This window comes from Triturus cristatus, chromosome 10 (assembly GCF_964204655.1).
Source record: "Triturus cristatus chromosome 10, aTriCri1.1, whole genome shotgun sequence".
Lineage (NCBI taxonomy): Eukaryota > Metazoa > Chordata > Amphibia > Caudata > Salamandridae > Triturus > Triturus cristatus.
The window spans coordinates 516466330-516485990 of record NC_140593.1 but is presented as its reverse complement, the minus strand read 5'-3'; the positions used below and the strand labels follow the sequence as shown (position 1 = coordinate 516485990).

Genomic DNA, 19661 nt, shown 5'->3' with positions numbered 1-19661 from the left:
TGGTAAGTGGATTAAAATTAACTCCTATCCTACAGGTGAATCTTTATTTAAGGAAAAGAAATAGGGCACCTGGATCACCTACGCCGCTAACTAAGTCGCCCCCATCAAATCAGCCAAAACTTGCAGATCCACTAAACAAGCCAGCTGGTACACACTGGAACTCAACTCAATGAAATGCAGCTGCAAACAACTGGAGAGAAGATGGTGCACCAGCAGAGATAATACAGACCGAGCCACCTTCAAGTCAGCCCTCAGCAAATGCCATCAATGACACAAAATCGCGAAAAAAGAAGCCCTTGCAGACCGCATCAAGGCTAGCGCCAACCACACCAAGGAAACCTTCACCAAATTCAGAGAGTTCTCCAGCCCAACAGTCACCGAGTACACAATCCCTCCCTCACAGGAACTCTGCAACGCTCTAGCGAATCACTTCCACAACACGATATCCACCATCTACAGGAACTTTGAGCTCCAACCCACTGACCTCCTCACCCAACGGAAACATCCCCTGACCAACATTTCACCACATGGGAACAGCTCACCACCTGAACACCACAGGCATCATGAACTCCATCTACTCTGGAGCACCCACCGACCCCTGCCCCCACTGCCTCTTCAACCTAAGAAGCAACAAGATCAGCCACCAGCTCACTACCATCCTCAACGCATCCATCACCACAGCCACCTTCCCCAAACCATGGAAACATGCAGAAGTCAGACCCCTCCTCAAGAAACCCTCAGTTAACCCGAGCGAACTATAGAACTACTGCCGCATATCAAATGCTCTTGCTTTCCAACAGTCTTGGAGAAGACCATCAACCGATAACTCACCAAACGCCTGGGAGAAACAGCCTGCTAGACGCCTCACAATCTGGTTTCCGCACCAACCACAGCACCAAGACGGGTCTGATCACCACCATGGAGGACATCCGCACCCCACTCGACAGAGGAGAATCGGCAGCCCTGATCCTCCTAGACCACTCCATAGCTTTCAACACCTTATTCCACTACACACTCATCAAAAGAAAGCACCAGATAGGAAGCAAGAGAGAAGCACTCAGATGGATCGCATCATTCCTCACAGGACATATGCAGAGATCCGCCTACTTCCCTTTACCATGGACCCACAAGCACCATCTGCAGCATCGTTCAAGATTCATCCCTAACCCTCTTCAACACCTAAATGGCGCCGCTACCCGACAACGTCAGAACCCACAACATCAAAACCTTATCCTACGCCGATGACACCCAGTTCATCCTCTCACTCTCCTCAGACCCCACCACCACCAAGACCAACTTCCACAACCGCATGAAGAACGTCGCAGCCTGGATGAAGGACAACTGTCTGAAGTTCAACACGGACAAGACCGAAGTGCTGATTTCTGGCAACCAAGCCGCCCTCTGTAATGACACCTGGTGGCCCACCGAACTCGGACCCACACCCACACCGAAAGACCACACCCTCAACATCAGCATCATCCTAGACGGCAAACTCACCATGAAACAACAGATCAACATAGGCTACTCTGCCTGCTTCCACACTCTCCACATGCTCCAAAGAAGCTTCAAATGGCTACCCATAAGCACAAGAAAAACAGTCATGCAGGCCCTAATTCCCAGCTGCCTGGACTACGGCAATGACTGAACACAAGAGCCACCACCAAACTCATGAGAAAGCTCCAGATGATACAGAACTCAGCAGCCAGACTGATCCTCAACTTGCCCAAATGGATCCACATCATCCAACACCTGAGGGACCTTCACTGGCTCCCCGTCCTGAATACATGCCAATTCAAACCACTGACACACACCTCCAAAGCCCTCCACAACCAAGGACCAGCATACATGAACTACCGCCTGAACTTCCACCAACCATCCAGAAACCTTTGCTCTGCCTCCTTCGCCCAGACACCACGCATCTGCCGTAGCCCCAGCGGGGGCCGCTCCTTCTCCCACCTCGCCAACAAGTTCTGGAACGCCCTCCCTCTCCAAATCTGAACATCACCCTTGCTGGTGGACCTCAGGAAGAGACTCAATACCTGACTTTTTGACTAAAAGCAGCAACCCAGAGCCTGGATACCCTCACAGGTGATAAGTTGCACTTTGAGGAACTAAGTGATTGATTGATGCATATGCAACCAACACACTGCCTCCAATGGTGCCATAGTGCATTTTGCAACTACAGTCCAGATTTAGAATAGCACGTTGCTGTTGTTTCAGGGTCACATTGGGGGTGGGAATGCAAGAGCAGGCCCAGGATGAATTCTGTCCAGTGCTACATCACCGCTCAGCCTCCTTCAAAGTAGAGGCCTTCCTACAATCCAGCGCTCCATTAGAGATCTAGGTGGGTAGACATGCTCTATTGGCAGAGTCAAAACTGTTCAAGTATTGCTACTCCACATGACCTTACCTTTATGCTGTAATTTACCACCTGCTCCAGCTTTTATCACCAAAAAGTATTTGGGGTAGATGCAAAAGCCTGTAGATATGAAGTACAAGACCTGAATTTCTTTAATTAACCTCATTTTATGCAGCACTCTTCAGACCAATTGCAACATCCGAAATGTTGGAACTGGTAAGGTACCAGATGTAAGGAAAACCTTTCAATGGCTCAAATTGCATCTTGGGTTCTGGATCATTTGATGTCAGGGATGACAGCTGAAGCACAGAAAATACACTTCTAATCAGTGGAAGAATATCATTTGTTTTCACAGTTGTTTCTAGAGGGCCCACCACAAAGTGGTGAAGTTCCTGCAAGCTGGTAATGAGCTATGACATATGAACCAAATGTCCCGGAGTCATAGTAAAGTTATATTTCTAATATTTTAGGGATCGAAAACTTTACAGTAATAGCTAAACAATTTCATGATGATGTACATTACACAGAGAGAACGGGATTATATATAAAAGCAGAACCTTTGAGCTGAGTTTTCTGATAACATAAGTATCTTCTCACAGAATTTCAAAGAAATATCACTTGCATGCTTTACGTCCTCTCTGACTACAAAATTTGGTCTAGCCGAGCAATGGAAAACAGTGCTATTTACCTCTCCTTGAAACCAACCTACACCAAATGTGTTATGATTATATGTGCAAGTACCAAAGGTCTCCATTTCAAGAGAAGTAAACAATTTGTAACGGGTGTAAGTAGGCACGCTGAACCACCAACCAGTCCTGAACTCACATTTAGGTGGAAAGATTTGTGGACTCACATTGCACTTGCCTCGGCTAAACAAGTAATGTACTATGGCTGTGGGGACACTTCCGTCACTAAGTGTTAGCTTTTTATGTTTTTTTGGTGATCTGGCCAAGCACCGCAGTCTCAACACGGCAGGCGATTTGGTGGTTTGTAGGTCATCTGCATTTTTTGGGGGGTGGTGCAATGCTGACTTATGCAACAAAGTGCATCCTCAAGAAAATGGAGGAGGAGCGACGTCAAGGAAGAGCACAATGTGAGATGCCATTTTGGATTTGGTGCACGCATTGAGCAGAAACGTCAAAGGAGTCATTTTGATTTGTCACGATGTGGAGACATGGATGAACGTTGAGGAGGAGTGACGTCAAAGAAGCGCACTAGGTGAAACTCCATTTTGGGTTGGGTGCACATACCACAAAACAACGTCAAAGGAATCGTTTTGGTTTGGCACAACGTGGAGCCGTGAACTAACGTTGAGGAAGGTATTTGGGTTTCAGAACATATCAGACAATCTGTTTTGACACTAGCGTCTGGAGCGTCATTCCAGCATTCACATCAGTATCTTCACAAGATGTGAATCCATTTTTTAGATTGCATTCACTTGAAGTATTGTTCTCACCATTTTCTTGAGAATTGGATTGCACAGGAGGTGCGGTTGTCAGCCGCCTCATATAGTAAATGCTGGGATCCTTGGAACAGCTGATTTCCCCTGGTAGGACTAATTAGACATGATTAACTCTCTCTAGTATGATACATTAAAGATGCAGCCTGGAACACATTTGTGCTTGACCTTTCCAGTTCTGCAGTCAAATATTATAGCCTAGACTATCCTCTACAATCTACTGCACTTCCATATCACTTCATATAATTCAAGTTAGTTGGACAGATCCTGAGGGAAGTCAGTTAATGACGGATACTGGTGTGAAGACTGCCTCTGTCAGTTGATGTGGTTTGAATCAATAAACCTGTTGAACACATACCTCCTCAACATGTTCCCTTGAAGTGCACAATTTCAACAGTGTACTTACTTATGGCTGGAATACAGACACACATGATTTCATCAGATTTTGAAGAGAGTGAGTTTAAGTTGGTAAATTCCCACGTTAAGAAGCATAAGGAATATTATGGTTGTATCTTTAAAAAAGAGACTTAAAAGGCATTCTTTAAGTGAGCTTTGAGGATTCCACTTTGTAGGTTTTGTTAAACTGAGGTCTGGTTATTTACTCAATATTGATAAGATGGAGGTGATCCTCTCGACGCTCAACCTCCACGAGACTGCAACAGCTGAGGCTTTGAAGATTGCTGAGTAATTGGTCAACCATAGAAAATAAGACCTTGATTTAAAAGCAAAAGCACAACATCTGCCCAAGTTTACTTCCCTCGAGTGTTCCTAGGAGCTATTTCTCACATTTTAGGAGGTAGCCAATACAGTATGCGACAACGGGAGACATCAACATGGCGGTAGAGCTACAGGTAGGCTCATGCAGGAACAAAATGTATGTTTGATCACGAGGAGCCCACCACTAGGACCTGCTTGCACATGTAATCCAAAAGGTTACCGCCCAATGGTGGGAAGACACCACCAAGTTATAGAAAAACACCAGGGATTGCACTGGTCACCACATGTGGCCCATAATCCCTCAAATTACCCATGTGCCCTGGTGTCCATTGTGGTAGGAACCACCAGGATCTCAGACTCCTATGGCTGTTGACTGGTGGAACCCACAAGCCCTTTGACTGAAGCAAACTAAAGAAGGAGATGGAGTATTTTTCTCAGACCCAATTTGTCCTCTATTGATCATTAGACATGGCAAGGGTTCCATGGAATTTCTGTAGGCCCTAGTTCTGGTCTTCATCAAAAACAACCAATGCAGACAGTGCTTTATCAGCTATCCCATCTTCCATCACACCCCTCCCCATCATCATCCTCCCTTTTCATGAATAGAGATATCACTGCACTAAAAGCGGGCAAAACCAACTCAATGGTGTTAATTGTAATTGCATTTATATAGCACTTACTACACCTAACGAGGCATTGAAACGCTTTTGGTCAAGTAGCATGCTACTCCGGAACCCAAAAAGAATTAGTGATCAATTGGTATAGGGAGATATGAAATTCATTTGAGCAGTGGACTTGTGAGTTTGTTATTTGGATTGAAAAGGGTAGTGGAGGGATAGAGGAAGGGTTTGCATTTATATAGCACTTGCTACCCCTCATGAGGTGTCAAAGCGATTTTCGGTGGGTAGCACGCTACTCTGGAACCCAAACAGGATTAGTGGGGAATTAGTTTAGGGAAATATGAAATTCATTTGAGTGGTGGACATGTGAGTCAGTTAGTTGGATTGAAAAGGATAGTGAAGAGCTAGAAGGGGGAAGGATCTAGGAAGTGTTTTTTGGAGAACATAGCCATAGGAGGTGGTTTGAGATAAGTAAAGGGGAGGTGGAGGGGGAAGAGTCAGAGGGAAGGGTTTAGAAAGGCTTGTTTGGGAGATCTGAATAGTAAAAGAGGTTTGAGATGATGCAAGGAGGGGTAGAGGAGGAAAAAATCTACAAAGGGTTATTTTGGGGATCATCGTAGTAGAATGGGGTTTTGGTTGAGTCAGAGAGTGGAGGCAGAGGATATACTGAGAGAGGTTTAAAGGGTGAGATACAGGGTAGTGCAATGGAGATGCCGAGTTAGAAGTGAAGTAATAAATATAAAGATACATAAGCACATGGAAGGTATAAATGTAGAAGGATAGTAACATATGTAGATTTAAGTTGTATTTAATAAACTCAGATTTTCAAGTGTTGCTGTACTTTAAGCTAATTTATTTGTTTATGCTTTCATACACAGGGATATGTATGCTATATATCTATGTTTGAGTATGGTGGTTATGTGGGGAAAAGCCAACTCTTGAATAGTCTTCTGAAGATAAGGTAGTTATCCGTGAATCTTATGTTAGGGGTTAAAGAGTTCCATAGTTTTGCTGTTTGAACAGAGAAGCATGTGCCATCTAGGTTTTTTTTCTTGTATGGTTGAATTTTGAGGCGAGGTGCCAATCTAGAGTGGAGGTTCCTTTGTTGAATGTATTTGGTGATTTTGTTCCTGATAAAGAGCTGTTCTGTTCCATATATCGCTTTGTGGGTGACCAATGTAGGGCCTTCAGCGCAGGGGAGATGTGGGCTTGTGGCTTTATATGTAAAAGTAGTAGTAAAAGTAGTCTAGCACATGGACATTGATTCATCAAAATGCCAGGGATGGCAGAAGTGACATCACATGCCATGTGAGCCTCCCCAGCCTGTGACCTGGTGACATCACAGGAAGTGACATCATCTACCCTATGGCAACCCAGATGATGTCACAGGAAGTGACATCACCTTCCCTTTGGACCCCCACAAAATCAAAGGAAGTGACATTGTATGACCTGTAACGCCCTGAACGTCTCAGGATCGTTTAACAGACACGACAATGAGGACGCAACCACTAGTGAAGGGTTAGTTGTTTTAATGAAGGCAAATATAATACAAAGAATAAACAAGTTATAGTCACTGGAATCCTCCAGGCTAAGTACGTTACCAGCCCACAGCACGGATGGTCCTAACCGTCCTCTGCATATACGCCGGTCCCGGCGTATGCCAACAGAGGGCAGAAATGAAATGGCCGACAATGCCAATCGGTAGGCTGTGAGGGGCACGAAGAGTGTTGGGGAGAATCGAGGAGTCAGGGAAACACCCAGCCGGGGTCTCTACCTCAAGGGAGCAGCCGCTCAACCTCTTCCTCAGACTGCACCGGGACGCGGAGTCACCTCCTGGTGATGCGTCACCGATACCCCAATCACAAGCAAGAAGACTGAACCGAGAGCAGCCGCTCGATCGATCCTGTGGACTTCCGAGTCTGTAACGCGGCAAACACCTCCTGGTGTGCGTTACAGCTGGCAGTCCCTGTGTCTCTGGTCGGGCTGGGAGTTACGACTCCAACCAGCAAAAGCGCCACTGCGCTTGGACTCAGCCGAGTCAAAAAGCGAAGCTCAATGGTTGACCGGTAGAGCTTCCGGGTCCTTCACAGGTGACGATGGGGCAAGACACGGCCCAGGGAGTAACGACTCGACCTACCTCCGTTCTTGCCTTACTGGAGCACCACTCCGGAACACTGCTCTTCACGAAGCAGGTACGTCGGTGTGAACACAATATCCGACAGCGTTGTACCTCCCGGTTCCTCCCTTTATAGGGCGTGTTTTCCTTGAGTTATGTAACAGCTCTCCTGTTTACATAAGGGCGTGTTTCCTTGAGTTATGTAACAGCTCTCCTGTTTACATAAGGGCGTGTTTCCCTTGAGTTATGTAACAGCTCTCCTGTTTACATAAGGGCGTGTTTCCCTTGAGTTATGTAACAGCTCTCCTGTTTACATAAGGGCGTGTTTTCCTTGAGTTATGTAACAGCTCTCCTGTTTACATAAGGGCGTGTTTCCCTTGTATGACAGGAATTCTTGACAGTACATCCTCCCTCTCAGCGGCTCCCCACGGGTCCAGCGCTGGCAGGAAAACGCCGATGGAACAAGGAGACCAAGCGCGGAGCATGAACCCCTTCAGCCGGTTCCCATGAATGCTCCTCCGGGCCATAGCCTTTCCACGCAACCAGGTACCACAGCTTCCCCCTGCGCCATTTGGACGCCCGTATGCCCGACACTTCATACTCCACCTCCGACTCCACGCATACCGGCCGAGGTGTCCCAGACGGCTTGGAGGGTGCTGGTTTGAGCAATGATACATGAAAGACAGGGTGTATCCGCAATGACTGGGGCAAGCACACCTTCACGTTCACGGGACCCATACACTTGGTAATTCGATAGGGGCCCATGTACTTGGGATGGAACACACTGTTCTTTCGAAACCTCATGTTTCTTGTGGATATCCAGACGTAGTCTCCAGTGCGGTACAGTGGCCCGGGCCTTCTCTTCCTATCTGCCGCAGCCTTGTATCTTCTCTTGGCCTCTATTAGGACAGCCCTTGAGCGCATCAATGTGTCTTTTATGTGTGCCACCCTGTCCGCTGTGGCGGGAATCCTGTCCTCTCTGAACGGATGTAGAAATGGCAAGAACCTGGGATGTTGGCCATAGTTGCTATAGAACGGAGATGACTGTGTGGAGCTGTGAGTGGCGTTGTTATAGGCTATCTCTGCAACCCATAGCAAGTCGACCCATTCTTCCCTGCCCTGGTCCACAAAACATCGCAGATACTGTTTGAGCGTTTGGTTCAGGCGCTCGGTTTGGCCGTCCGTTTGAGGGTGGTAGCTGGTGGACAGGGCGGTCTTAACATGCAGCGCAGTGCACCAAGTCTTCCAGAATTGCGCAGTAAACTGCGACCCCCGGTCCGACACGATCACCCCAGGTAATCCATGCAGTCGTACCACATTCTTTAGGAGTAGTGACGCCAATTCCCCGGCCGTAGGGACTCTCTTGCAGGGGATGAAGTGCCCCATTTTCGTCAAGTAATCCACCACCACCAGTATTGCCGTCATCCCCTGGTCTACCGGTAGGCCCACCACGAAGTCCAGTGATATGCTATCCCATGGTCTATCCGGGGTTGGAAGTGGATGTAAGAGCCCTTGGGTTCGGCCATGGTCGGCCTTCATGGTAGCACACGTAGGACACTCCTGTCCCCACCTCCTGACATCCACTCTCATGGTTGGCCACCAGAAATGCCGTCCCATGCTAGCCACCGTTTTTTCAAAGCCCAAATGACCTGCGCATGGAGAGTCATGGCACCAGATGAATGCTTGTTTCCTTAGCCTAGGCGTGGGTATCAATAGGCACCTGCCCTTCAGGGGTATCCCGTCCTTCAGCTGCCATTCTCTGTGACTGAGGAGCCACCTCCGCCATGCGAATGACCTGATCCCTCTCTTTATTCCCCTCAGGAAAGTATCCGGTTGGATAACCCCCAATACCATCCTCGGGGAAATGATGGAACGCTCGGTCGCAGGCAATGGTTCCTTAACTGCAGATTGACGGGACAGGGCGTCCGCCTTTCGGTTTTCCGTCCCCGGACGATATGTGATGCGGAAGTTGAACCCCGCAAAGAAGATCATCCACCGCAGCTGCCTGGGAGAAAGGTGTCTAGTGGCAGTCATGAACTGTAGGTTCCGATGGTCCGTGTACACCGATACCACATGTCTTGCCCCCATCAACCAATGCCTCCATTCGGTGAAGGCGTCCTTGATTGCGAGAAGCTCCTTCTCCGCAATATGGTAGTTGCGTTCGGCGTCGTTGAGTTTGCGGGACATGTACGCAACGGGATGAAGCACCCCTGTGTCGTGGTTGCGTTGGGACAAGATAGCCCCCAGCGCCACATCCGACGCGTCCGCTTCCACCACGTAGGGGAGATCCGGATCGGGGTGAGCCAACACCGGCGCCTTACCAAAGGCGCTTTTCAGGGCCTCAAAGGCTTTGTTCGCTTCAGGGGACCAGACAAACTCCTTGGACTTCCTCAGTAGCTGTGTGATTGGGGCCACCACTCCTGAAAATCCATCTATGAACCGCCTGTAAAAGTTGGCGAAGCCAATGAAACTTTGGACGTCCTTCACGCTTTGGGGCACCGGCCATTCTTTCACCGCCTTGATCTTTCGTTCTGCCATCTCCTGTCCCTCTGGACTCAGCATCACTCCGAGGAATTCCACGGATGTGACGTGGAAGTCACACTTGCTGAGTTTACAAAACAGCATGTTTTCCCTCAGCTTTTGGAGCACAGCTTTGACGTGGTGTACGTGCTCCTCCACACTGGACGAATAGATGAGGATGTCGTCGATATATACGACCACGTAGATATCCAACTCCTCTCTGAATACCTCATTCAAAAAGTACTGAAAGGCTGCCGGGGCGTTGCACAGACCGAACGGCATGACGAGGTACTCAAAAAGGCCGAACCTGGTCTTAAAGGCGGTCTTCCACTCGTCTCCGTCCCTCATGCGCACCAGATGGTATGCCCCTTTCAAATCCAACTTGGTGTAGATACGAGCTTTCTTGACCTGTTCCAGAAGTACACTGATGAGAGGCAAGGGGTACCGATTTTTTATGGTTATCGCATTCAATGCCCTAAAGTCCACACAGGCTCTCAGCTCCCCATTAGCCTTCGGGATGAAGAAGAGTGGCGAGGCGGCCGGAGACTTGGACGGGCGGATGAATCCTAGCTTGAGGAGTTTATCCAGGTACCCCCGGAGATGCACGTTTTCAGGCTCCGTCAGGGCATACAGCCTGCCGCTGGGAACGCTGGCCCCTGGCACCAGGTCGATCTGGCAGTCAAACTGTCTATGTGGTGGTAGCACTTCCGCCTTCACCTCATCAAATACATCCTCAAAACTGTGATAAGCCTGGGGGAGAGCCACATCTTTTTCTGCCGCTGTAGCCACCGTCTGACTCCCGCTCTCATCTGCGTCAAGGGATTCCGTTCTTATTCCACAATGCAGGATGCAATACGGTGACGTCATTTCGATGCGATGTGTTGGCCAATCCACAAAGGGGTTGTGTTTCTGTAGCCACGGCAATCCCAATATGACGCCATATTGGGGCGCTCGGATGATGTTAAAATCGATTTGTTCCAAATGGTTCCACCCATATCTCATCGGAAGGACCCCCGTGTGCTGCCCGATGGGCCCCGTCACCAATCGCCTTCCGTCTACAGCATAGACGTCTTCGGGTACAGCTTTGGGAAGAAGCACTAGCCCTAGCCTGCATGCCTCGTTGTGGTCCATAAACATGCCAGTGGCCCCTGAATCCACCATGGCCACAACGGGTATCCACTGGTCATGCACTCCCACGTGCACCGTGATAAACAGGTGTCGTTGTCCCTTAGTGACCGAGTTTGAAAGTGAAGGGATGGATGAGTGACTCCGAGATGCCCCTTCTCTGGTCTTGGAGTCCTCTAGTTTTCCGCCGGTATGTCCACCACGGCTGTTACCGACCGGTTGGCCCGATAACGTGACGTCTTCGGTTTGGCAGGGCATTCACGTACGTAGTGGCCTTTTTTGCCACAATATAGGCACAATCCTTGTTTACGGCGTGACTCTTTCTCCGTGGCTGTGAGGCTCGCTCGTATTGCGCCGATGTCCATGGGTTCTCCCTTGGATGCGGTGGAAGTTTCAGGACTTCCCACCGTCACATAGGATGGAAGGGATTTTCCTTTTCTCCCATGATCCCCCTTTCTTTCACTTAGCCTATGTTCCAGCCGTAATACCAGGTTGATAAGGCCCTCACATGTCTTGGGTTGAGGGTCAATATGAGCCACGGCGTCCTTGAGCTCATCGCACAGCCCTTGATGGAAGAGCGCCGTCTGTTTAGCAACAGGCCACTTGGTTTCCGCAACCAGCCTTCGGAACGCGTTGAGATACTGCACCAGGTCGTTGGATCCCTGTCTCAACTCAAGCATTTCACGGTCCGCCGTGTACGAGTCAGCCCTTCTGTCGAATACCTTCAGGAATTCCTCGCGAAAAGCACCCCAATCACATAAGAGGGGGTCGTCCCTGCTCACCAGAGGTACGGCCCATTGTGCCGCGTTTCCAGCCAAATAGGATATAAGGAAAGCCACACGAGCCTGACTCGTGGGGAACGCCTTTGGTTTGCACGATAAATGTAGCGCCACTTGTGTGAGGAATACCTGCACTGTGTTAGGATCCCCACTGTACCTCTCTGGTGTCGCCAAGGGGATGGCTACCGGCATTTCCACTACTACCGCAGGGGTCTGATTCGTGAGGGAGGTGCTGGGCGTGAGCGGGTCCAATTGGATAGCATCCAGTCTGGCTTTTACATCGGCTGTTTCTTGCCTAGAGGCAGCCACTTCAACTTGCATGGCCGCTAAAGCAGCCAGCACATCATCAAGTGTTGCCATGTCTGTTATCGACCGGGAGACAGTTAGTGTTATTAAGGTCGGATATTTTGTAACGCCCTGAACGTCTCAGGATCGTTTAACAGACACGACAATGAGGACGCAACCACTAGTGAAGGGTTAGTTGTTTTAATGAAGGCAAATATAATACAAAGAATAAACAAGTTATAGTCACTGGAATCCTCCAGGCTAAGTACGTTACCAGCCCACAGCACGGATGGTCCTAACCGTCCTCTGCATATACGCCGGTCCCGGCGTATGCCAACAGAGGGCAGAAATGAAATGGCCGACAATGCCAATCGGTAGGCTGTGAGGGGCACGAAGAGTGTTGGGGAGAATCGAGGAGTCAGGGAAACACCCAGCCGGGGTCTCTACCTGAAGGGAGCAGCCGCTCAACCTCTTCCTCAGACTGCACCGGGACGCGGAGTCACCTCCTGGTGATGCGTCACCGATACCCCAATCACAAGCAAGAAGACTGAACCGAGAGCAGCCGCTCGATCGATCCTGTGGACTTCCGAGTCTGTAACGCGGCAAACACCTCCTGGTGTGCGTTACAGCTGGCAGTCCCTGTGTCTCTGGTCGGGCTGGGAGTTACGACTCCAACCAGCAAAAGCGCCACTGCGCTTGGACTCAGCCGAGTCAAAAAGCGAAGCTCAATGGTTGACCGGTAGAGCTTCCGGGTCCTTCACAGGTGACGATGGGGCAAGACACGGCCCAGGGAGTAACGACTCGACCTACCTCCGTTCTTGCCTTACTGGAGCACCACTCCGGAACACTGCTCTTCACGAAGCAGGTACGTCGGTGTGAACACAATATCCGACAGCGTTGTACCTCCCGGTTCCTCCCTTTATAGGGCGTGTTTTCCTTGAGTTATGTAACAGCTCTCCTGTTTACATAAGGGCGTGTTTCCTTGAGTTATGTAACAGCTCTCCTGTTTACATAAGGGCGTGTTTCCCTTGAGTTATGTAACAGCTCTCCTGTTTACATAAGGGCGTGTTTCCCTTGAGTTATGTAACAGCTCTCCTGTTTACATAAGGGCGTGTTTTCCTTGAGTTATGTAACAGCTCTCCTGTTTACATAAGGGCGTGTTTCCCTTGTATGACAGGAATTCTTGACATGACCTTTGACTTTGTGCTATCAAATGAAGTGAAGCATCTAAATTATGGTTACTTATATCACGCACAGAGGCAGATTTTAAATCCTATTGAAAATGCAGCTACATACATTCTTTCCGGTAGTATCTTCAGATATACAATTAAGATAATGCAGCATTGATTAAGAACCTATCAAATAGTGTAGAATAATGGAAAACATGCTAGTCAAGTTGAAATCAGCCATAATCAATATCAAATCATTTATAAAATGGATAGGTTGATGAGCCTATAATGTTCTAAACAAGTTCACTTTATCATTGGTTTTAGAAAACTAAGAGTAACATAATTAAATCCAAGTCTTGAAACGTAGATAACAGTGCTATTTGACGCCAAGAACTGTTGAAGAGGGGGTGATGCTGCCTGAAACATGTCTACAGGGAGCTGCTGTACGTCTGTCTACCTCTCAGAAATATTTGTACTGAAGGAAATGGAGCATTTCAGATTTGTATTAACCTGCAGGTGTTCATAAATAGCATTCTGAGAACTGTTGGTGCAGGGATACAGATGAGAGTCCAAACCTGTTTATGTTGGGTCCCATTTGCGATGCCACCTGGCCAAATCCTTACACTTTGCTGCGTGTTTCAATGCTGCATAATGCAGAGTCCATTCACAAGCATTTGCACACATGATGGAGGCATTGTCAACAACTGCCTTTGTAGAGACTGGGACAAGCCAGGGACATCAGAGCATGACTGCCTTTACAAAGTGCCCCTATTGTAAACACTGCTGTCTAGAAGGAATGGGACCACAATACCTAACAAAAGTGGCACATTGTTAACCCCTTCAGCGTGGCGCGGATTCCCGCGCTGTGCTGAAGGGTTCGAGCGCGGGCGGGGCCATGACGGAACGGTTCCGTCATCCGCACAGCGCAACCGATGCTCATGACGGAACCGTTCCGTCATGAGCATCGAAGGGGTTAAAGGGACATATAGAGGAGCATGCAGTGATTCATGGAACTTCTGTCTGCTTCCTCATGTCAAATATAGACAACAGTAAAACATGTCAATCTTCCACTTTGCAAAAGCTTACTATCTGAGAAGAGCAGTTAATAAATGCTAAAAGATTTGCTGCTGCAGGAGCATTTACCAACACTTGGTACATTTCCTTACACATCCTAGCATCCAGTGTTGCTTCTAGTTCTGCATGCCCCCCACCAGGCCACCTTCACCCTCTACTGGGCTTTAGATCCTCGACCTATACATATATCTAGCCTACGGTGCACCTGCCTCCAATGCTTGCACTGACTGCTTCCTGGTGTCCTGCCTCTCCTCCACTGGGGCACCATCACTTTCTATTTGTGTCTAAGCATTATTAGCTGTCAGTACACCTGCTTCCTGAGTTTGCACTTTGTTCTTTTTCCAGTATTGTCTGCCCTCCACCAATCTCTGTTCTCCGGGCCCTCCACCCGTTGTGCACAGAGGCAGCTGCCTGTAGCCTCAACTTCAGTGCTTGAACTCCCAATTGGGCTAATGAGCTGCAGAGTTGGCAACATGCACTTCAAATTTTGAGAAAACTGTAGTTTATTTAAGTACCAGTGGGGTGGGCCTACCAGGTGACCAAATGCGTCAAGATTAGTTGATGGGAAGTTGCTTGGTTGCTGTTGGAAGTTATTTATTTATTTAGTTGAGAGTTTTATATAACACCATTGATAGAAGGATTCCCAGTTGACCTGTACCAATGTGAGTTCTGGGACTGGGCACAGTGACAAGGAGCAATAGCTTGGTGGATGATGGGGAGTGCCAGTGAACTTGCTGTACCACAGCAGCAGCTTTGACAGGCAGGGAGATGGTAGAAGGATAGCGCACTAGGAATGGTGTAAAAAGGAGCTTCCATATGTAAAGAGGCAGCTCAAAAAAGAAGCCAAGGCCACACTGGTGATTACCTCTAAATTAGTAGAACAACCCTATGTCAACAATTTAAGAGCATTAACAATTTTTGTAAACGCTGTTAGGAAAAAGTGGAATGAAGTACAAGATTGCATTGAGAGGTGACACCAATTTTGGTTATGGCAATTGGCCATTCCAAAGAGAAGGGATTTGAAATGGAAGATGTGTAGTAATTGTTTATGTATATTGAATTAATAACTACCTGTTGTTGGTGTGTTCATCTCTAAATTAGCTAGACAGTGCCACCTTGTAGCATACTTTCAGAAGTGCCGGCGTTGACAAATAAGTGCCGGTGCATAGCACAGGAAACCACTGGCTCAAATTAATTAATTTAATTAAGCACTGACTGCGCTTCGCCTGGCTCCAAATACTGAAGGGTTGTCACAAGTATGGCGGGACAGAAGCATCCAAAACTGATTCATAGCGCTGCTCCTGCGCCACCAAAACTCTAAATAAAGCCTTTAGTTTGGCAAGTAACATATTTCAATCACTTGTTTACAATGATTGCTGCCATGGGTAATACGCCAGACTCATGGGCCTTCAGTCTTTGAGAATTTAGATGAGGTTACACCACCCTGGGAAACACGTATACAACAGTCAGTTTTTTCTTGAAGTGGATTAACTTCCCCATTCTGATTTTTCCTTCTCAGAATGAGGGATGAACTGTGTACCTTAGAGTGCACACTAGATAACCACAGATATTTATTTCCTTTTAACCAACTTTCCTCTTGGAATTTGTACCAGTTTATTTTAGGAAAATATGCAGTGTGAAAATCTACATTTGCGCAACATTTTTACTACTTTGAATGTAGAATTAGGTGTAAAAACCAGTTTGAGTACAATTTGGAATTACTGTGCAACTCAGAACGAGGTTCTTGGTGGACAATTATTCTGTACCCTATATCTAAAACAAATGCAAAAAAAACTATTGATGGACAGATTGCAGAACAATGTCATACATTCACCCCAGTACAGAGATCTGGGCCTAAATCCATCGTTGTTTTGCTCACCATGCCATTCCAGTTTGAACCCAGCCATATGCAATTCAGTCTTGACCCTGTGCCCAATGGGAACAGTCCAGCTCGAACTGCAAGGCCAGGTCCTCCCCGGACTGGAAACAAGCATCCTAGGACCGGTTTCGGGGTTTCACCCCTCTTCAGCCAGGATAGCTTGATTCCAGTGGCATCTAAAACAAGCATTGGCAAAACCAATAGCTCTGGCTTTTAATGTGCCAATGCTTCTAAACGAAGCCATTCACAAATACTGTTTGCATACTCAAATGTGGTTTATCACATTAAAGACCACATTAAAGCCTGGTCTAATAGCTTTGCCAATGTTCGGCAGAGGAAGCAAAAAAGGACTGCTTTCTGTATAGAACACCTGTAGCTTGTGAAGAACTGAATGTGACAAACAACGTGATAATTGAGTGTACTTTTCAAATGTAAAATAATCCGCTATGCTTTCAAACGGAAGCACTTCCTGGAAGGGGGAATGATACACCAAAAAGACAAAGGGAGGTGAAAGGGTGTTACTCCCATTAAATATATATTAAAGAATTGATAACATTGTGTAATGCATACAGCTGAGCCATCAAGCCAGACCTAAAATTACTGGAACAATCCCTAACACTAACAGCTAAAGTGCTCTTTTTACGCAGTGCACATTAGAGCACGGTTGTATTGTGTTGTAGCATTTGCAACATCTTCTCCTCCTCTCCTCTGTGTATCTTCTAGAACCGATATAAAACCCGCAATCACAGGCAGTGTGAGTAGCTAACAGGAGCAACAACAACAAAATGCATTGTGTGTTCTAAAACCTCAACATACTGTGTCACTGTCCCTAACAATATCAGAGGGAGAGCCAATACGCATTGCTGCTATTTTAAGTTGTGGTCAATTGTGAGGACCAGGGTCCTCAAAATATATGCTGCTGGCTATGCGAGTGATGTAGCTAGCCCAGCAATCAATACATGCACAGATCAATTAATAATGCTAGAACCTTAATTAATATACTGTATATCTACTTTAAGAAGTATAGATTGTGGATGTATGCATTTGTGGGCTTTAACTTAGCACTCCCGCATCAATAAAAAAGTATATTTTTTTTAAATAGGTTAGTTTTCTTCAACCGCCATGCTTCTCAAATCCATCTAAGTATTATTAACGTTTTTTACTAAGTCCATAAACAATGTGTGACATACTAAAATATATCTAGTCAGAATCCATAAAATGGCCTCCAGGAAGGATAGCGTAAACTTCAGGCGTGCAAATGAAGCTAGCCAGGAAAAACGGCCCTGCTGAATCGTCGTATTTGCCCGTAGTCACAGAATGGGAAAACAATACACCAGGCCCAATAATTCACCACAAAATAGGTTTTACCTATCCGGAAAATCTTTTTAACATCGTCCAGTGCACATAGACTTAGACTTTAAAAAAAAACTTTACAGTGACTTAAAATGAAACATAGATAGGCTATTATAGGATTCCCATGGGGCGATGAAGAAAAAGGAATTTTGTACAGCTAAAAAAGAATATAGTGAAACACATATATTAGGGTTTGAATTTTAAACACACAAAAGCCTTGATATTCAAATGTTAAGGTGCCATGCAGCATTGCTCGGTGACTGTGTTTATTGATGTGTTCAGACAGGCGTCCTGTACAGGCTGCACTTTAATGTGCTGCACAGATATGGACGTTATTGTGGTCCAAGTTGTCGTTCTCGTCCTTGGCTTGAGAAAAGCCTGAGTTACAGTAACTCGGTTACTCAGGCCCAGATTCAAATCGGTGAGGGTTCCGCCCCTATCTCTTGAGTAAGTGCCCACCATAGTTTTTTGTCATAATATGTTTCGTGTGGTGTTTTGTACACAGATAAAGCCCTGTGTAGTCTTGTAAAGGTTGACGGTACCCTAATACATTTATTCTAATTGAGATAGAGGAAAGACACATACATGTCTGCAGTGTACACCGACCCACCAGCCCCTTCTATGATGGTGTGCACACAGATGTCTGAATGGGAGTGCGTTAACTTTTCTGTGGCTAGAAAGAATAAATATTGTTTCAGAATCCATAGCATTAAGCTTATTTATTTTCCTAAATTAAACTCAAAGAGCAACGGACGCCTAGCCTGTACATTTTCTAATGTGAACTGCGGTCAAAACCTTGAACATAAAAGCCACACTTTTACCTGCAGCGAGTCCAATATATAAATATTGCAAACACAGACTCTTCGGATGTTCCCGAAGACTACTGCAGGTGGGTGTCAGTAAATATCGTCAACAGTTTAACACATTTGAATTTTTCACGCCCTGCACGAGCCATTATTGTTAGTTGTGCAACGAGCAGAGACACCTATGTAGCATCTTTGCTAAACCTGTTGTAATGTGAAACCCGTCTGCCCTAACAAGTAGAACGGGAATCTTACCTGTTCCATCCCCAACTCGCAACAAGTGTCTGTGTAAAACCTTCTTTAGTCGGGCGCAGCTGGCCAGGACAGAGGGAGCTTTACCCCCTATCTGCTTATATATCCATATCTTTTTTTAGAACGAGTCCAGGAGAGACCTGTAGGTGTTGCGAAGGAAGGTGGGCTTTTTACGTGGTGTCCTCCAGCCGTGCCACGATCACAAGGTGAACGCGTTCCCTGCTTGTCAGTCAACGACGTCAACCAATTAGAGCAAAGACTCTAAGGTAACAGAAAAGTAACCAATGGCAAGTTTAAAAGGCGGACCCTTCCTGCTTCCGCCCCGTGTGAACGCTACAGATGCTCTCGAAATTAAATGGACTTTGGAATTGAATGTAACTTTTCAGCACAGCCATAGCTCGGCTACGGATGAGGTCGGCGAGCCAACAAATTAACAGGGAGAGCCAAGCCAGCTGAGCGGTAGGTCTGGCTTGGCTCTAAGAGCCCGTGTTTGAGCCGAGCCCTGAACATGTTTGGCACCTTGGCACATGGCTGTGCAACGAGCATCACATAGCATTTTGATCAAGAAGACTCTTCAAAATAAAAAAGAAATATATTTCTTTAAAAAGCAGAAACTTTTCAACTTACTTAGTATCTCAGATAATATCACCAAGAGGTATTTGTTAAAAGTTACAGTTTTTAAACATGTACTTTAAAATATTATTAGCCCCCTCACCAGCAATGACAACAATGCCATTAGTAAATTAATAAGCAACTCAGTTGTCATGTGCACCCTATATGTGGGCTAGGTTTTTACGTGGATCAACATTATATTCTGTTTAAATCAGACACAAGAGAGGTGTTAGTAGAGCAACGCACCCTGAACTGACATCTTTGAAAGTGCTCTCAAAAGCAAAAAGCAACAGGCATTGGCAAAGCCAATAGGTCGTGTCTATGGGCAAGCTATTGGGTTTGCCAACCGGGGAGAGGTGGCCAACAGAAGGGCAGTTGGGAGTCAACAGGTTGTTAAATTAAAAAAAAAAAGCTCTATGAAGCGGCAAGCACTGCCCATGTCATAGAGCTTTTTTGCCTTATGGTGGTTGGGTAGGATGGTAAGAAGCAACATGGACTGGATGTGGGAGGGGAAAAAGCAACACGGACTGCAGTGGGGG

The 19661-nt window shown here is 46.8% G+C and overlaps 1 protein-coding gene across 2 annotated transcripts in view; it reads right to left on the bottom strand.

The window, feature by feature from the left end:
- The window catches only part of CNPY1 (canopy FGF signaling regulator 1), a 368137-nt gene extending 349391 nt beyond the window's left edge, over positions 1 to 18746 (bottom strand). Inside the window, exon 1 of one of the 2 annotated variants that reach the window (XM_085631980.1) lies at positions 18514 to 18746. In XM_085631980.1, coding sequence (XP_085488106.1) covers positions 18514 to 18522 — 9 coding nt within the window. In that variant the 5' untranslated portion in view covers positions 18523 to 18746. The remainder of the gene's footprint in view (positions 1 to 18513) is intronic. The other variant, XM_085631981.1, reaches the window with a different exon arrangement.
- Between the last annotated feature and the right edge of the window lie 915 nt (positions 18747 to 19661).